General features: G+C 40.5%; 1 protein-coding gene across 1 annotated transcript in view; it reads right to left on the bottom strand.

The window, feature by feature from the left end:
* Nucleotides 1-609: 609 nt before the first annotated feature.
* LOC119955467 (LIM/homeobox protein Lhx2-like) overlaps nt 610-17,414 on the bottom strand; it is a 37,026-nt gene continuing 20,221 nt past the window's right edge. The window contains 2 exon segments of the mRNA XM_038781670.1: nt 610-1,245; nt 5,556-5,761. Of these exon segments, the coding sequence (XP_038637598.1) occupies nt 955-1,245; nt 5,556-5,761 (497 nt within the window). The 3' untranslated portion in view covers nt 610-954.

Genomic DNA, 17,414 nt, shown 5'->3' with positions numbered 1-17,414 from the left:
TCGAGGGAAGGTGGAACATGTTGAAAAATCAGCAGCTAATTTGCTCCGAGTCCACTTTACACCGTCGGTATTGACCAATTTCACCCCAGACAGCTTTGAACTCAGTAAAGAGTCTGCATAATATGCTGTCATTGAAATCATTGTGGTCTGCAATGTTAGCTGAACTGGGCATCTTGTAGTGTTTTAAAGTTAGTTATTTAACAATCCCCAGACCTGAACTTATTAAATAATGCTAAACAAATGTATGTGGGACAGATGCTCAACATCAAAAGGAAATGGCTGGAGGTTTTATTTTGAAAGAGCCCAATAAAATCTCAATGCTACCTTTCCAAGTAACAGTTAAGGACCCGTGAACTCTCAGTGGTCACTGAGGTTACCCCAATTGAATTCAAGGGTGATATGACACACTGAGTCTCTTCCTAACCTTCGGTCTCAAACTGCAATCCTTCAATGTCCAGAATATTCTTTTCTTTTTTTTCTAAATCACTTTAGCACAATTTTATTGAAACTGACCTTTTACTTTGACATTCTCAAGAGGTTCTGAACCTTGGATGTAGCAGAAAGACAACTGGTAAGAATCAACCCCATAAATCTGAATTGAATGCAGATGCAGTTCGTTGTGTGTTTATAAGACAGTGTATAAGGCACATGACAGTCTTTGAAAACTTAGAAGTACACATAATTCCTAGCCAACTTTATTAAATGGTTCAGATTTTTGATTTCATTCCCTTGTTCAGTCCACAAAACTGTACAGTTACACGAAAGGGCATCGAAGTTAACTCTGCAAAGGTCCTCCGCAGCTTGTAAACTTTTTTCTCCAGAACATTGACTTGTCTCAGTTTTCTGTACAGATCCATAGTGCTGTTAGTCAGTTGTACAAAGCATCTAATAAAAATACAGTTATAATTAAACTAAGAATTTCCTCTTCTCCATAGGAATCATGTAAAAGAGTTCTCAGAAAAGGTTTGTGAGAGTAGTTTGTGTAGGGCTTCGGGATTCGTGGGCCTCGAGGCTACCAGGCACTGACGTCAAAACTGACGTCACGGTTGGCATAGAAGGGTTAGTCAAGTCAGTTAAAGTAGTAGAAGTGCTTGAAGGGCTAAGAGAGGCGTTGGAAATTTCTGATGCTGGGCCAGACGGTGTTGCTGCTTGAAGTACTGTGCCATCAGATGCTTTATCAACCCCTGCATTTTCCTGACGTAAAAGATTCCTTCTGAATTTTGCTCTTGCATTTTGGAACCAAACCTGCAAAACCAATTTGATGTAATATTGTACCAGTTTTGAACCCATAAAGACCTTAAAGTACGTAAACGCAACAGAAAATATATTGTACCTGTCACATATTATATAGATACCATCCTTCTGAAAATCTAATCAGCTATATAAAATTTTGAAATTCAATCACCTTTTTTTAAATTATGCTTCTGAATAATTTCTTGTATTTTTGCCAGGAGTGAAAATTAAAGGGACATTTTCAAAATGCATTCATTCAATTTTATAAAGGAGAGCAACAAAATCCCAAATTCTATGAGGAGGAGACTTTTTCTACAGAAAACTGTTGAAAGGAATTGAACAATTACAGGGGTCACTCAGTGATTACAAAGTGTGCCAAGAAAATTCAAACATGTTTTGAGTAACACTAAGTGCTACAGTGACACATTTACTTCAAGAAGTTGTAAATCTTTAAGATTTGGTATAAATCAAAGTGTCACAAAATTATATCAAAGTGGCTCCTATGGCCTTGTCTAGGGATTCAGGCTCACAGCTACGGGGATCAACTTGCTACCCACCTAACAGTATCTAATTCTTCAGTATTATTACTTAAGCCTTGGGTTATACGGCAATGATAGTAAACATCAAAGATTCCGTCTCTGGATTTTTATGTAATATTTGTACAGATCCAATGGTTAATTTCTGTTTAAACGATATTACATAGATAAAAGCTGAAGGAAAGTATATAACCCCAGAATGACAGCCTGTACTGCCAAATCTTTCTATTCCTATTGAAACTGGCGTTCACAAAAAGCTATTCAGTACTCACTATAATGTCTAAATTATACTCAGTGCCCCATTTTAAATAGTTATATGTTTGCCCTGGATGTTGCTCACTGCAATCCAGTAACAAATAACAGTTACCTCACAATTCTCTGACATAAGGGAAACGAGTAACCTATTGTCCTTTTCAAAGAATAAGTGCAATGGCCACAGAACTTAGGTCACCGACGCCCGGCTATAAACTATTCTTGATTCTAAGCGCAGAAAAGCACATGTGAATTATAGATTGGTGCCAAATTAATTTGGTGCATGACACACCGCCTAATAAATTGAGAGTAATGTTGAAGGGTTGAGCCCCAGAGCATTGCTTGAAGAATGTGTCTCAAGATTAAAAAAATTGTTATATCTAAATGTTACAGCATCTCCTGACATTTGTGAACTGGAGGCATTTTGGGAATAGATGTCCGACAGTTGCATCTACAGTGCTCTTTGCAAACAGGAAAGGGAACCGGGGATACAATAAATCCTGCCACATTGACACAAGAACCACTGAACAACCCCTTTAACAGGCAACTCCCTAAATAAGTACCATTTTACTTTCATTACAATTGATCACTGCTCTGTGTAATTACAATGATATGGATCTATTTAAACTTCACAACACACACACACACACATACACACACACACACACACACATACACACACACAAAACACAAATACATACGCATGCAAGTAACACAAAGGATGTTAAATTCTGTGATTTTCAGGCAACCCTTTTCAAATCAAGAAAGAAAATGTGTGTGTGCATATGTGTATGTAAGGCTTCACATATTAATGCAATCCTTGAAGATGTGCTTGGTTATTGAAATAGTACAGGTGTTTGAAGGTAACAAACCTCTAATGAGTTTAAAGATCAGGTGCCAGTGAGGTGCTATAAATAAGACTTTCTCATGGTTAGCTATAGTGTTCTACTGGTCTGTAGCAGTTGCTTCTCCTTAAACTGCCTGAACGTTTGCACACAGCGCTCCCGCACAGTGACAATAATCTCCAATTTTGGGGAAAACAGATCATTGGCTTCTCAGTGAGCTAGAAAATATTCCAAGTTGCAGCATCCCACCGTTGTTAGCTCATTCAAGCTATTTTATTTTAGAATGTAAATGTAAAGGTGTTTTATTTTGGTATTGATCAAGAATGCCGAATAGTGTTTGTTTGAGGCATCCTTTTCTGATTTATTTTACTGTGTGATTAAATGAAGAGAGATCAAAAAAGGGGACTTATTTTACTTTAGACGCTGGGTTTAGATTTTATTCTGAAAGACGATAGTCCTTGGAGATCATCTTTTTAGCAAAGTTCTTCCCCCCATTCCTTTCCCCACTCCGCCCCAAAGGTGGTTAAAACTACAGCAATTTAAAAGTAACTCCTAGAAAGAGACAGCTGACGACCAAAACTAACTTATACTTATGAAACAGATTGGCCGCAGAATGGGAAAGAGAAATTAGGTGAAAAGCAGTCAGTAACCAGGTTCATGTAATATTAGAAGTGATTGAAAAACAGAGGAAGTAACAAAGCTTGCCTTATACAGTGCAAAACTCAAACAGCCATCACCGCCATATATCACAACAGGCACATCGATAAATTGAACAAGGATTTCAATAATTGGGCCAGTACTTGGGTACATTTTATTGATTCATACTTTGGATTCTTCCCTTCCCAACTACCTTCCCCCAACTATCCCCAACCCCACTCCTGACAAAGTCCAACCACATTTATTTAAAGAAATTGTCCATGTACAACTTGGGGATGTGTTAAACTTTAATTGTAAACATAGCGTTCTAAAGTTTATCTCCTAAGTTTCTACATATTTTCCACTTGTAACAATGTTTAATATTTAATAGTTAGAAGAAAGTAATTTATGATTGGCTATTTCCTATAGTATGAACAGGTCATGATGCTTCACCAGTCTCCCTGTCAAATGGAAGTGGCACAAGCTGCCTACCCACTCCTCTGACTTCCCTTTCCTGTACGATGCATTTGTCTTGTACTTAACTGGGTTGCAATGTCCCAAGACAAGACTGGCAGGAGGCTGAGTGTGTGAAAGGACAACAGCAAAGTGTTTTCAGACAATAGAGAAGGTCCATATGCAGGTTTCAAAAAAAAGAAGGATTTTACTTTCATAGTTACTAGGAGTTGGAACACTGGAGGACAATTCAAATCCTTAATCCAGAAATGCTGAAGTCAGTGGTAGTGTATCTGTCCTAGGTAAGCAGCAAAGGCAGTGCAAAGCAAGGACTGAACCTGGGACCTTGCTACCCTGCTCCATTTGGTCGTCTACACGATTCAACCACACCACTGGCCATAACTCTATTTCACCTCCTCCCTTTCCTGTTTACAGACCTGCAGTTTAAAGGTATATTTCACATCAACACAAGCAACGTGCTTGTATATGTATTCTAAGCAGCACAGGCAGCTGCGGGCCAGAGGCTAGGATGTCTTCCAGGGAGCTTGACCAAAGTAATTATTGCAGCATAAGAGCATCCCCGCTCTGTCGAGCAATAAAACCATCACCATCTCACCTTCGCACTGTTATCATTGACTCATGGCAGCCCCCAAAATTGTATCAAATTACAATACATATCAGGCAAGTAAGAAACTTGAGGAACGATTATTAAATTGCGTCGCTCTTTTAATATGTTACAGCTTTTATGTTAGTGGAAATATTTTTCTTCTCTAATTTTAACTCTTATGCCCAATCTGCCAAGTGCCGCGCCTCTTGTTGTGGTACATTGCCACAGGCAGGGATTGCTATTCTTCATGGACTGAGCCCAAACTGTGAGCCTCGGCAGATCTTTTGACCAAAGACCAATCACAGCGATCCACCTGTTCCATATTAAACATGCACGCCAACTGCAGTTGCTACATAATAGTTAAGAGTAGGAACCCAGGCTGATTTCCACATTCTCTTGTGTATGGCCAGACCACCAGTGCCACTTGCAACACTCCTACTGCCCTCCCTGCTGAAACCACACAGACTGTGAATCAAATCTGCGACTCTCCCAATCTGGATGGATGTGTCCACCCCATGCAATGTAATTGGGTTTTTTTTGCAGAGAATTAGAATGGTTGGAGGAACCAATGAATTGTGATAGAATATTCTTTAGGAGTTCATGAGTTTTCCTATGTGTGAAAGTAACAATCGCTACCTCTCGCAAACAATTTTGCATGCCAGAGAAAACAAATGAAGTTAGGAGTTAAGTCAGATGGAGCTTTCTCACTGAAAGGGGAACAGACTGTAAAATAGGTTACATGAGATGGACACTGAAGTGAGCTGTAAAAATGAATTTAAAGGACAATTTAATGTACCTCACACAGAGAGGCGAACTGAGAAGTTGGACCAAATAACCGTTTATGTTTGGAGAAAAAAACTGCTACACATGTGAGGGCATGTTAGATTGAAATATGTAAGCAATTATTACTCTAAAAGTGGGTTTGGGAAAATAAAAATAGACAGATTGCCTGAGAAACAGAATTTGAACAATAACTCAACAGATGTCTCTTACCTGCAGAACTCGCTTTGTAAGTCCGGTCTTCTGTGCTAGCTGTTTCAGGTCCTTAGCATCAGGATTGTGGTTAATGGCAAAGTAAGACTTCATGGTCTCCAGCTGGTGGTGTTTGAAGGAGGTGCGCATGCGTTTTGTCTTCTGAGTGGGAGGATACTGCTGCTCTCTGTCCATGTGGTCACCGTCATTTTCATTACAACTTAACGCTACAAAATAGTATGAGATATACTGTAAATTTAAGAAAAGGTTTTGAATAAATGTGATTACCGTTTAAATATTGATTCCACTGCTATTTTAAGGAAACTTTGATTTGTGTATTATTGACTTGTTTACAGTCCTACTGTTTGCTTACAAATTCATTTGGTTTGTGATTAGTTTTGACTTTGGACACTTGTATGATTTAGCAAATGTTACACAAAATTAAATTCAATTACAATTTTTTCTAATATGAAAAGAATGGATTCGTTTAGAGCTTACTGCACAAGACATATTTTGTAATTGCATTAAATTAAAACTAAAAATAATTTTTTCTGTCATATTTTCCTTCCCTTCTCGGTGGCAGGGTGGCACAGTGATTAGCACTGCTGCCTCACAGCACCAGGGATCCTGGTTCAATTCCCACCTCAGGTAACTGTCTGTGTGGAGTTTGCACATTCTCCCCGTATCTGAGTGGGTTTCCTCTAGGTGCTCCAGTTTCCTCCCACAGTCCAAAGATATGCAGGATAGGTGGATTTGCCATGCTAAATTTCCCCTTGTTGTCCAAAGTTAAGGTGTGGTTACGGGGCTAGAGCAGGGGAATGAGCCTAGGTAGGGTGCTCTTTCAGAGGGTCGATGCAGACTCGATGGGCCGAATGGTTTCATTCTGCACTGTGGGGATTCTATACCTTGGTACATTGTCAAATGCCCTCGCCACTGACAATGCACCAAATACCTAGCAACACCTCATTGAGGTGCTCCGTCTCTTTTTTTAAAAATTCTTACATGTGATTCGACAATCACTGGCTGGGCCTGCATTTATTGCCCATCCCAAATTGCACTTGGCCAGAGTGGCTTGCTAGGTCATTTTAGAGTCACATATAGGCCAGACCAGAAAAGATGGCAGATTTCCTCCCCTAAAGGACATTGATGAAGCAGATGGGTTTTTATGGTAATTAAACATTAGACATTTAATTCTAGATTTTATTGAATTCAAATGCCATAGACATTGGCACCAGAAGGCTCCGCCAGCGGTCAATGGTGGGATTCAGACCCAGGTCCCATATCATTAAGCTGGGTCTCTGGGTTACTAGTCCAGTGACAATACTACTGTCCCACTGCCTCCTGTGATCCCAGGCATTGAGAGTCAGATGTTGGACTTGAATCCAAACCAACCAGAAAGTTGGTGAAGCAATTACATCACCAGTCAGTCTCTGCTAGTCTAAGGTGCATTTAAATAAAACTGAGCTGCTACGTCAATTGTTCATGCCCATGCAGCTTGTTCTCTGCTGGTCTGAGGCACAGTTAAATAAAACTGAGCTGCTAGTGCCAATTGTTCATACCCATGCAGCTTGTTGACTGAAGCCTGACAAACTCTGGCTGAGTCCAATGCTGGGCCAGCCCGCAGACAGTTCCATAGGTGGTGGTGGGGTGCGTGGGGGGGGGGAAGTAGGGGGGGGGGGCTCAGGCCAGTAGAGGGTGGGAAGAATTGCAAAGCAGAGTTGACGAGAGAGTGAGCGTGGCCCAATAGCTGCGAAATCTGGAGAAGCCCTCCAAATCCTTCTGGAACTACAAATGTTTTAAGGTCATTTCTTGAACGATCTTTAACAATCCCTTTCAGAGTGGTTTGTTAGACCACTTACAACCTGGGATAGTGAGGCAGAGTTTGCATGGCACGTGCTCTGCCCATTTTCTGCAGAGGTTTGCAATGGAATGCTATAACTGGTGTTAGGACCCTTATTTACAAATGCAAATTGTCTGATGCCTATCTCTGACGAATGCCCTTCATCTAAGTGAGAGGCTATCACCTAAATGTTGCAAGTCTAGCCATCATCTTAGGCCTGAGAAATTAGTGAAGGTAACCTGAATTTCTCCCTGGGTGTTCGAAGGATATTCAACCTCGACGAATTTAACTATTCTCAGCTATTATGCTGATCTTATTGATTGTGCAGACATAAAGGATCAAATAGCCCCCTCCTGTGCCGTGACAATTCTGTGCCTTGTGATATGGTAATTTAACACCATGCTTGAACAGTAAAGTTACAATATATCACACGGGTTACTTATTGTGGTCTTATCGCCATCCAAGTTAAATTTTAAATGTATTTTTTAATGTTACATATTTTGTTTCAGTCTGCTGGATCTTATACTTTTAACAAGTTAGAGCTTGGCCTGAATATTGTCCCATCAAACTACAGGCAAGGAGCTTTATTGCCTTTTTGGTAGGCATAGCGTTACAATGTAACTATTTTAATCTCCTCTGAAGATGTATTGACAATTTGCCTCTTCAATGTTAGAATAAGGCAAGGAGGTATCATTTGTAAAATGTTAATAGTACAAGAAGCAGTGATTTTGATCTCTACATTTCTTTTAAACCTACATCTGAGAAAACACAAAATCCATGCTGCCTTAAAAAAGGCATCTTCCCTCAACCAAAAGAAACCCGGGGTCTTCTTTTGCACATCTCATTGCAGCAAGTTGCTTACAAAAGCCCATGTTTTCACAAACACAATACCAGAGTTTCGTACGTTCAGTGGTTCCACTATAATATTTCTGGTGAATCAAGTTCAAAATATTAAAGAATGAAAGTATCTTATTTCATTTGGGTGATTCAGTTAATGGCGGGATGATTCACCACCCCGTAATTACACCAGTGTGTAATCAGCATTACTGTCTAAAGAATGGCTGCAATGAATTAAAGGAATACAGACAGATCTATCTTGTGCCTTTCATTGAATTTAGCTGAACTGTGGACCTACCGAAGCATCATATGAACGCATAAATGTATTGAAGATTCCTAATAAATTGTAATACTATTGGGTACTCCTTTTGAAACACAGAAGCCTATAATTTTTCTCTAACTTGTTTTTCAGTCATATAAACTGGACAGATAGTAACAGTAATACCCGAATGGGGATGAAATTTTTTTTTAAAGATTCCTAACATTATTGCTCCCCACCAAGAGTGAAGGCAGACCACTACTGCCAAGATTTTGTCAATGTTACTCTGGTACAGGGAGCATCCAACTATGGTTTGCAGTTGTGTTTTCCCTATTCTTCCTCGCTTCTGGTATTAGTGGCTCAATTCAATGTCTCAAAAACAGAGAACAAAACAGCATAGGAACAGGCCCTTCAGCCCTCCAAGCCTGTACCGGTTATGATACCACCCTTGGCCAAAACCCTCAGCACTTCCTAGTACCCATCCTATCCATGTATTTGTTGAGATGCCTTTTGAATGCCGTTAATGTATCTGCTTCCATAACCTCCCTTGGCAACGTGTTCCAGGCCATCACCACTCTCGGTGTAAAAGTCCTGCCTCACACATCTCGTCTAAACATTGCCCCACGGACCTTAAACCTATGCACCCTGGTGACTGACCCCTCCACCCTGGGAAAGAGTGTCTGCCCATGCCTCTCATAATCTTGTAGACCTCTCTCAGGTCACCCCTCAACCTCGTTCTAATGAACAGTCCAAGTCTATTCAGCCTCTCCGCATAGCTAACACCCCCTTGACCAAGCAACATCTCCTCATCATCGGGGACTACAATGGAATAGGATATTTTCTCATTCAGCACCACTGTTTATTGTAACACCAAATCTGATAGCCCCAATAATCTTATTATGAACACCACAGGAGCAAACTATTGGCTCAGTGACAGCACTTTTGTCTCTAATATAGAAGGTGGTGAGTTCAAGCCCCTCTCCAGACACTTCAGAGCTCAAGCTCTCAATTCTGGGATAAAATCCAAATGGATACAGGTTTTGCTGTGGGTGCCTCCTCATTGTATGGGTTGCGAGAGCCCATAAAACTCTCCTTGCCACACAGGACTATCCAAACCATTGGTTGATATGTGATTACAGCCAAGAAAGAAGCATTCATACCAAGACCTGTCAAGCAGATCCTCTGCCTGAAAATCCTTCTACTACCTTCATTCTCTCCCATAAAGAAGATATGAAAACAATAAAGCATCCACTATTTGATGCTGTTTGCATCAATTTTAATAATTTCTTTTAAACTGATAACATCTTTGAAAATTCAATTTTTTTTAGCAGCGGTTGATATTTTCACATTGGAAGCTTTCACTAATCTACAACTAAGGCATAAAGACCTTTTCAAGTGTACAAGGAACCAAAACAATTGAGGATCTCCGTCTCTTCATTCTACTACAAATGGTGCAAATGTAAACAAATTAAATTACATAAATAAAAATTCAGATCTTACAAGTCCAAATTTTCCTCTCAATTATAATACTGCAAAGCTCACTTGCTGTTTCCAGATATCAAAACTTAATTAGATGACAATATTAATATTACTTTCTAAAGAGTGATTGCAATGAATTAAGGAAACGCAGTGAGAAAATTTATCTGATGCCTGTAATTCAATTTAGATGAAATGGAGCCCTGTTAACTGAAGCATCGTAGGAAGACATGAGATTGTTAATAAATTGGATCAGAATTCTTAACGTTACTTAAACATTTCTTAAACACAGATCAACAATATTTTCCTACAACCAGTTTTTAGGGAATATAAACTGGATATAAAGGGAACAAAAACATAAGAGAGATCAGTCACAATGAAAGGAACTAGTCAGAAAAGTATTTTTTAAAGTTTTCCAATTCCATTACCCACTTCTCCCCAGCTAAGAGAGAGTAAACTATTTAATTCCAATATTTTGCCAATAGCACTATGGTATAAGGGAGCATCAAATAATGACTTGTTCTGTCTTCCCTACTCTTCCATACTCCCAACAGTTCAGTATCTCCTCCCAATGTCATGCCTGAGATTAGAAAGGTGGCACTTTCACTCACTACCAAATAGCACCAGAAGCAGCATTATCCACCTCAGATCTGCACCTTTAGTTATTGAACACATTTTGATAAAACGTATTTGTTTTTATATTTTTATAGAAATTACATAATTTTTATGTCTTTCTGTGCTAATAGAATAGCTCCATAATGAATAAAATATATTTGCCACACATGTATTTTTCCACATTAAATGTCTGCATATTTATTTGTGTTAAGGGGGGGGGGGGGCGGCGCGGCTCAGTGGTTAGCGCCAAGGCCCCAGGTTTGATCCCGGCCCTGGGTAACTGTCCGTGTGGGGTTTGCCCATTATCCCCGGGTCTATGTGGGTCTCACCCTCACAACCCAAGGATGTGCAGGATAGGTGGATTGGCCATGCTAAATTGGCCCTTGATTGGAAAAATGTTTTTTTTAAATGTGTTAAAAGAAAATGCTTTTCAATACTTAAATGAAATAGTCATAGTAATCGAGAACACTTACTGAATTTCAACTTTCATAGAATAATAGAATCATAGAATCCCTACAGTGCAGAAGTAGACCATTCAGCACCGACCCTCTGAAAGAGCCCCTACCTTGGCCCACTCCCCCACCCTATCCCCATAACCCCACCTAACATGCACATCATTGGGCACGCAGGGGTAATTTAGCATGTCCGATCCACCTAACCTGCACATCTCTGCACTGTGGGAGAAAACCAGAGCATCCAGAGGAAATCCAGGCAGACACGGGGAGAATGTGCAAATTCCACACAGTCACAAGGCAGGAATTGAACCGGGGTCTCTGATACTGAGGCAGCAGTGCTACCCCCTGTACTATTGTGCCATCCCCACATGTCTGTCATGCCACATCTCTTTTTTTTAATATTAAAGGTCTGTAATCTGTAATCTTTCAACACTCAGAAACATATATCTTTGAAGCCTTTGACCTCAAATTAAAGTCACCATGGAGTCTTCCTTGCCAGCAGAATTTGAGGGCCCTCAATCCGATGTAAACAACAATATACTTTGGACAACACTGTTCTGTTTTGACAATTTCACAATTTTCGCAATTCAAGCCAACTATGCAACCTTTTGAATCTACGGTCTCAAACCCATCTTTCAATTCTCATGGAAAATATTATTTATTAAGAGCCCCACTTCTAAAAGCAGGCAATCGTGTACCATAACATTTTAAAGACTGTGAGGCTTGGTAGTTAATTGGTCAAAAGGCTAAATACTTGTCCAATATTACAAGATGTCATTGGCAAGAGGAGATTATAGAACAATTTTTTTTTTTTTTTTTTATAAATTTAGAGTACCCAATTCATTTTTCCCAATTAAGGGGCAATTTAGTGTGGCCAATTCACCTACCCTGCACATCTTTGGGTTGTGGGGGCGATACCCACGCAGACACGGGAGAATGTGCAAACTCCACACGGACAGTGACCCAGAGCCGGGATCGAACCTGGGACCTCGGCGCCGTGAGGCAGCAGTGCTAACCCACTGCGCCACCGTGCTGCCCAGATTATAGAACAATTTGATAAAAGTGCTTATAATTTGACAGCTGGTACAGCATAGATAGAAACAAATGGTTTCAGGTGAATGAGGGATCCAGCATAAGTAGTCAAATGCAAGATTAAACCAAAAGAGATTTACAACGATGAACCAGAGAACTTGTCTACACAAAGTTGTGAGGCTATGGAATGCACTACTTCAAGCAGTGATCGATTCAGTGATCAAATCAACATTTAAGAATAGGTTAGATTGAAAGAAAAGGCGATGAAGGGATATCAGAACAAGCTGGGCACATAGGGTTAGGACTACAGTCCATGTGGAGTATAAACACTAACATGGACCAAATGACTGAACAGCCTAACACCCAGTTATAATATTTTTAAAATTTATTTACAGTACCCAATTCATTTTTTTCCAATTAAGGGGCAGTTTAGCCTGGCCAATCCAAGTAGATAGAACAGTACAGCACAGAACAGGCCCTTCGGCCCTCGATGTTGCGCCGAGCAATGATCACCCTACTCAAACCCACGTATCCACCCTATACCCGTAACCCAACAACCCCCCCCCCCCCCCCCCCTTAATCTTACTTTTTAGGACACTACGGGCAATTTAGCATGGCCAATCCACCTAACCCGCACATCTTTGTGGGAGGAAACCGGAACACCCGGAGGAAACCCACGCACACACGGGGAGGACGTGCAGACTACGCACAGACAGTGACCCAGCCGGGAACTGAACCTGGGACCCTGGAGCTGTGAAGCATTTATGCTAACCACCATGCTACCGTGCTGCCCAAGTAGCTTGCACATCTTTTGGTTTGTGGGGTGAAACCCACACAGACAGGGGAGAATGTGCAAACTCCACACAGACAGTGACCCAGAGCCAGGATCGAACCTGGGACCTCGGCACGGTGAGTTAGCAGTGCTAACCACTGCACCACCGTGCTGCCCCTGTTGTAACTTGTATGAACATTTGTTCCGATACGAATTGTTACTCAGTTTTTAGTGTTTATTACTTCAAGGGAATAGAACATTCCTTCCCATTTTGCATGTTCGGGATTACTCCAAAATCAATGCAAATTTCCTGACTTTAATACTTTTGAAGTAAAGGGAGAACATTCTTACAGTTGCATCACCATCATATATATTCTCAGTGTCTATCATTAGGTACCAAAGGAAGCAACCTATTGAAAAATGTTTACTCTAGGCATTTAGTTTCAGCACATCCTGGGTTGCATAATCACAACACAGATCTTCAATCTTCACCCTGGTGTCCCTCCTAATCAACCAGAAACTAGAGGCCTCAGAAACTGACATGAATGAATCAAATATACAGGTCAAATCTTTCTGAAACTGGCCTCATCACAATATTGTGAATTTCTTTACAGCAAAAAGCACTCTCAGATTCCTGATTCTGAGGTATACGTGATTTTTAAAAAGTACTGGGCTGTTTTTCAGTTCACCCTCTGGGTACACTTTTATCCATGCTCGCTGGTAGGTTCACCTCCAGGCAGTGTACCTCGACAGCGCTGTACCATCGGCTTGCAGGCTGCCGCCACCAGCCTCTCCAGCAGTCAAGATAACCATTCAAATTGTTGCCCTCATGCGGTGCTGCTGAGATCAGGAACTGAGCTGAGTGAGAGCGCAAACCCTCATCCTTCCACTCTGTAGGAATGCTCACTAATGTTTCAGTGCCCAGTGATGATCTGTCAATCTGGGGGCTGCTGCTTTCAGAAAACAACCGTGACTCACCAAACGTGGTGTACATGTAACGTTATTCACATTTGCTGGCATTCATTTCTGAGTAACCTGCATTGGCAAGCAGTGACATTATTCAAAAAGATCAGGCCTTTAGACCAAAGCAACGAGCCTCAAATATGCCCCAAGGATGGCCTTCATTGTGCTTCTGAAGAGATAAAATGGCACAGCTCCAAATAAAGTTCCCAAGAGCAAACGGTTCGAAAGGGGAAGTGCTGCACTTACATTTGCTATTCACAGTACAATTATATATTAACTAATAAAATGTAATATCATCCCGTTATTTCAGATATGAAAAGATAACTAAACAATCGTTTTCACACTTCTCACAATGTTCAGCAGTGTTAACGTTTGCCTTAAATTAGAGCTTTAAGTTAGCTGATGCAAGAGAGAACAAATACCAAGATGGCCAAAGTATAAAATGTTCCACCATCTGATATTGTTGTTTGCAGCTATTCACAAGCCACAAACATGTGGTGTTCCCTACTTGTAATTATTTCCCAGTACTAAAATGTGCCAAATCTTCTCAGAAAGAAAGCTCAGAGGCAAGTCTAGTTGCAAAGAGCTACAATCTGTTTGGATGGAAAGTGTCTTTGCTGCTGTAATTCTATGCTGTAATTTCAGATTTACAATATTCACCCCATAACACAACAGATCAAATCTCTAAACAAAGCCTTGATTTAAAAACTTGTTCAAATGCATCAAAGCCGAGTAAATGGTTTTAATGCAGGAGCGCAAATGCTGGCTTTGTTACGATTTGCCCAGCCTTCATTTTTAAGGCTGAAAATTAGCCGAGGTTTTACATAGTTGGAATCGAATTTTGCAAAATGGTACTTTTGTTACTGAATGGTTGACGCTGTCCTGCTTGTAAATGGCAGCAGGAGGAATAGAAAAACCTCTAGGGGGAGACAGTGTTCCAGAGGCAGGGGCTTCAAGTAACTTTTCAAGAGGATTAACCAAGGAAGAAAGAAAAATTAAGACTCCATCGCAACTGTGGGAAGTCGGCAAAAATAGAAGAAAAAAACATTAATATTAAATTCTCTTTGTACAGTTAATAAACGCTTCATTTCAGCAGATTCTCACGACCCCACTTTGGGTAATTGCCTCGCATTTGATGGCTGTGTCCCAGTATAAAACTATTTGCTGTTCAATTATCGATCGAGCATTTAAAAATTAACCACGGTTCAGCACATAATGATCCTGCAATTTACAACCTGCTGCTCCAAAGCAAGTAGAGGTGTTTGCACCGCTGTGATGCGGGAGTTCCCTTTCTATTAGAAAGGTTCAAAGGATTAAGAGCTCCCGAACTCAACCAACATATGCTGCATATAGGAATCTAATTATATTAATCCACGATTTTACTTTTGTGTTATTGACTACAACATACCAACAGCTAATATACAATTACATTTCCAAGATTACAGAAGGAAACCCTGGATTATTTATTAGTCCTAAACGCTTTGGTGAATTTCAGAGTCTCCCTTTCGAATAACTGGTAACAAATACGGCTATTTCAGATTGCTGAACTTTGCAATCTCCCGGTTGGAGCTCGCACTGTTGCAGAGCTGTCAGTTTGTAGCGAGGCAAAATTGTTGATGCTTTTCGAAATTCGTCTGCATTGATCTGGTGCCGCAGCATCCACAGCGATAAAAGCTCTCTCTGTCACATGAGGAGATTTTAGACTTTCCCAGTCTTGGCATCATTAAAGAGAAGGCCCCAGAGGTTCGTCCCTGCGTTTTGGAGATGAAATCCGTTCAATATTAGCACCTAGGTCGGTGCAATGTCTCGGGGAATTGTCAACCCAAATTTAAAATTGGGGAGAATTTAACTTTTTTTAAAAAACAGGATTGTGATGAAACCGAATTCCAGGAACTTGTCCTGGGAGGGTAAATATTTATAGCAAGGTGAATTTGGAGAAATATTTAACTGCCAGGGAGGGGGGGGGGGGGGGGGGGGTGAATCACTGAGCAGTGAACTTTTTTCCTTAACCCACTTCAGATCAGTTTCCTTCAATTAAAATCAACTAACCGCTTGTTGGCTTTGCACTGAGACTTTGGGGAATTGAGGTAAATAAATCACCCAAATTAAAGTAAGGAGAGAAATGCGCGGGACTTTGAACATCTGTGGAAAGTAACACTAGTGTTATCAACTACAAGTGTAATTTCAACTTCTGTGTCCATTTCAATACCATCGCCAACATTTAATGTTGTCCGCCAAGTCAGAGAAACACAATCCCATCTATGTGACTAATATTTAAGTCTAACCAGGGGAGACCTGTGAGGAAATTAGCCTAATCGGACTGGTTTGTTCTTTTTCTGTTCGAAATGGTTGCTGGAATGGCTTCTTTCACCGGGTATGGCACGGGTTTTTATGTGTACCAACAAGATGTTTAGTGATGGAAATATGTAATTATTAGGCAATAGGCTCTAATTAGCATAATTGAAGCTTGTTACTGAAAGGCAGTGAATTAGGTAATGAGTTAAGCAGTGAATATATTGGCAAGTTTCTGGAAAACCGCTGTCTTCCTTCCGCCTTACTGTCAGCGACGATGGTTTCAAATAAACAACGGTTTGTGAAATATGGACGGATAATTACGCTTTCTACAAAAGTCAGTGAAAGATTATCCGGAACGGCGAAACTGATGTTAAATGACGTATTTACAAACCAGTGCACATGGGTTTCTCCACGAAATAGGTGGATCAGAAACAGACGCCTTTTCCAACTGGGGAGGTGGTTTGAGGAACTAAATGCCCAAATACAGTAATTTGGAGAGATGTGAATACATATACAGTGAGGCCTGAGATTTACCAAATGTTTGATGCATTCACTGTAAATGAGTGTGTTGTTTAATGGGGAATCTGCGTGGAAATATGAAGGTGATTATTTTATGCAAATTGATTAATGATTTTCCAGGCACAGATTGTAACAAATGTTATTAACTAAGATTGTGGATTTTTAAAAAAATAGTTCCTGAAATTAAAACCTTTCGAGTTCTCTGTGGCACTAATCTTTCCCCAGTGGCTACAGTTGAGTTGTTACATGTGCAGTCATTTTAGTGGGTTTTACTTGACATGTATTTGATAATTAATTGATTAGGAATTATGAATATTAATGAGAATTCCGCAAACATCCTAAGCAGTTTGAGTCAGGATGTGTTGACAGGGTGACGTTCTGGTGGGGTGGGGTGGGGTGGGGTGGGGTGGGTATATTTAAAGATTAAAAGGAGCTCAGCAGAATTTATCTTTAAAACGTTGCAATGGAGTTGGATCTAATCTGGTTCACTTTAAGAACTCGATTCCTTTTTTTATTTGTTGGGAATGCGCTGGGGGATTTGCAGTTTTGTACAGGTGTTCAGTTCTGAACTAAAAGCTTGTTCCACAAGGTTTCACCCATTGATTTACTGACTCATAAACACTGGAGACCTCCCGGAAAGCCGCCACAAACCTGCTCTTCTCCCCCGCCCCCCCCGCGCCCTCCCCATAAGCAAAAAAAAAAATGAAAGTGCAAAAGAAGAACCTTGGCAAAGAAGGCGTTTGAAGTTCCGGCATCCATCTGAGCTGTTTCCACTTGTCAGGCTCCATCCTTGTCTAAAACTGCCAGGAGCTGCCAG

This window comes from Scyliorhinus canicula, chromosome 21 (assembly GCF_902713615.1).
Source record: "Scyliorhinus canicula chromosome 21, sScyCan1.1, whole genome shotgun sequence".
NCBI lineage: Eukaryota > Metazoa > Chordata > Chondrichthyes > Carcharhiniformes > Scyliorhinidae > Scyliorhinus > Scyliorhinus canicula.
This window is presented reverse-complemented; position numbering and strand designations above follow the sequence as displayed.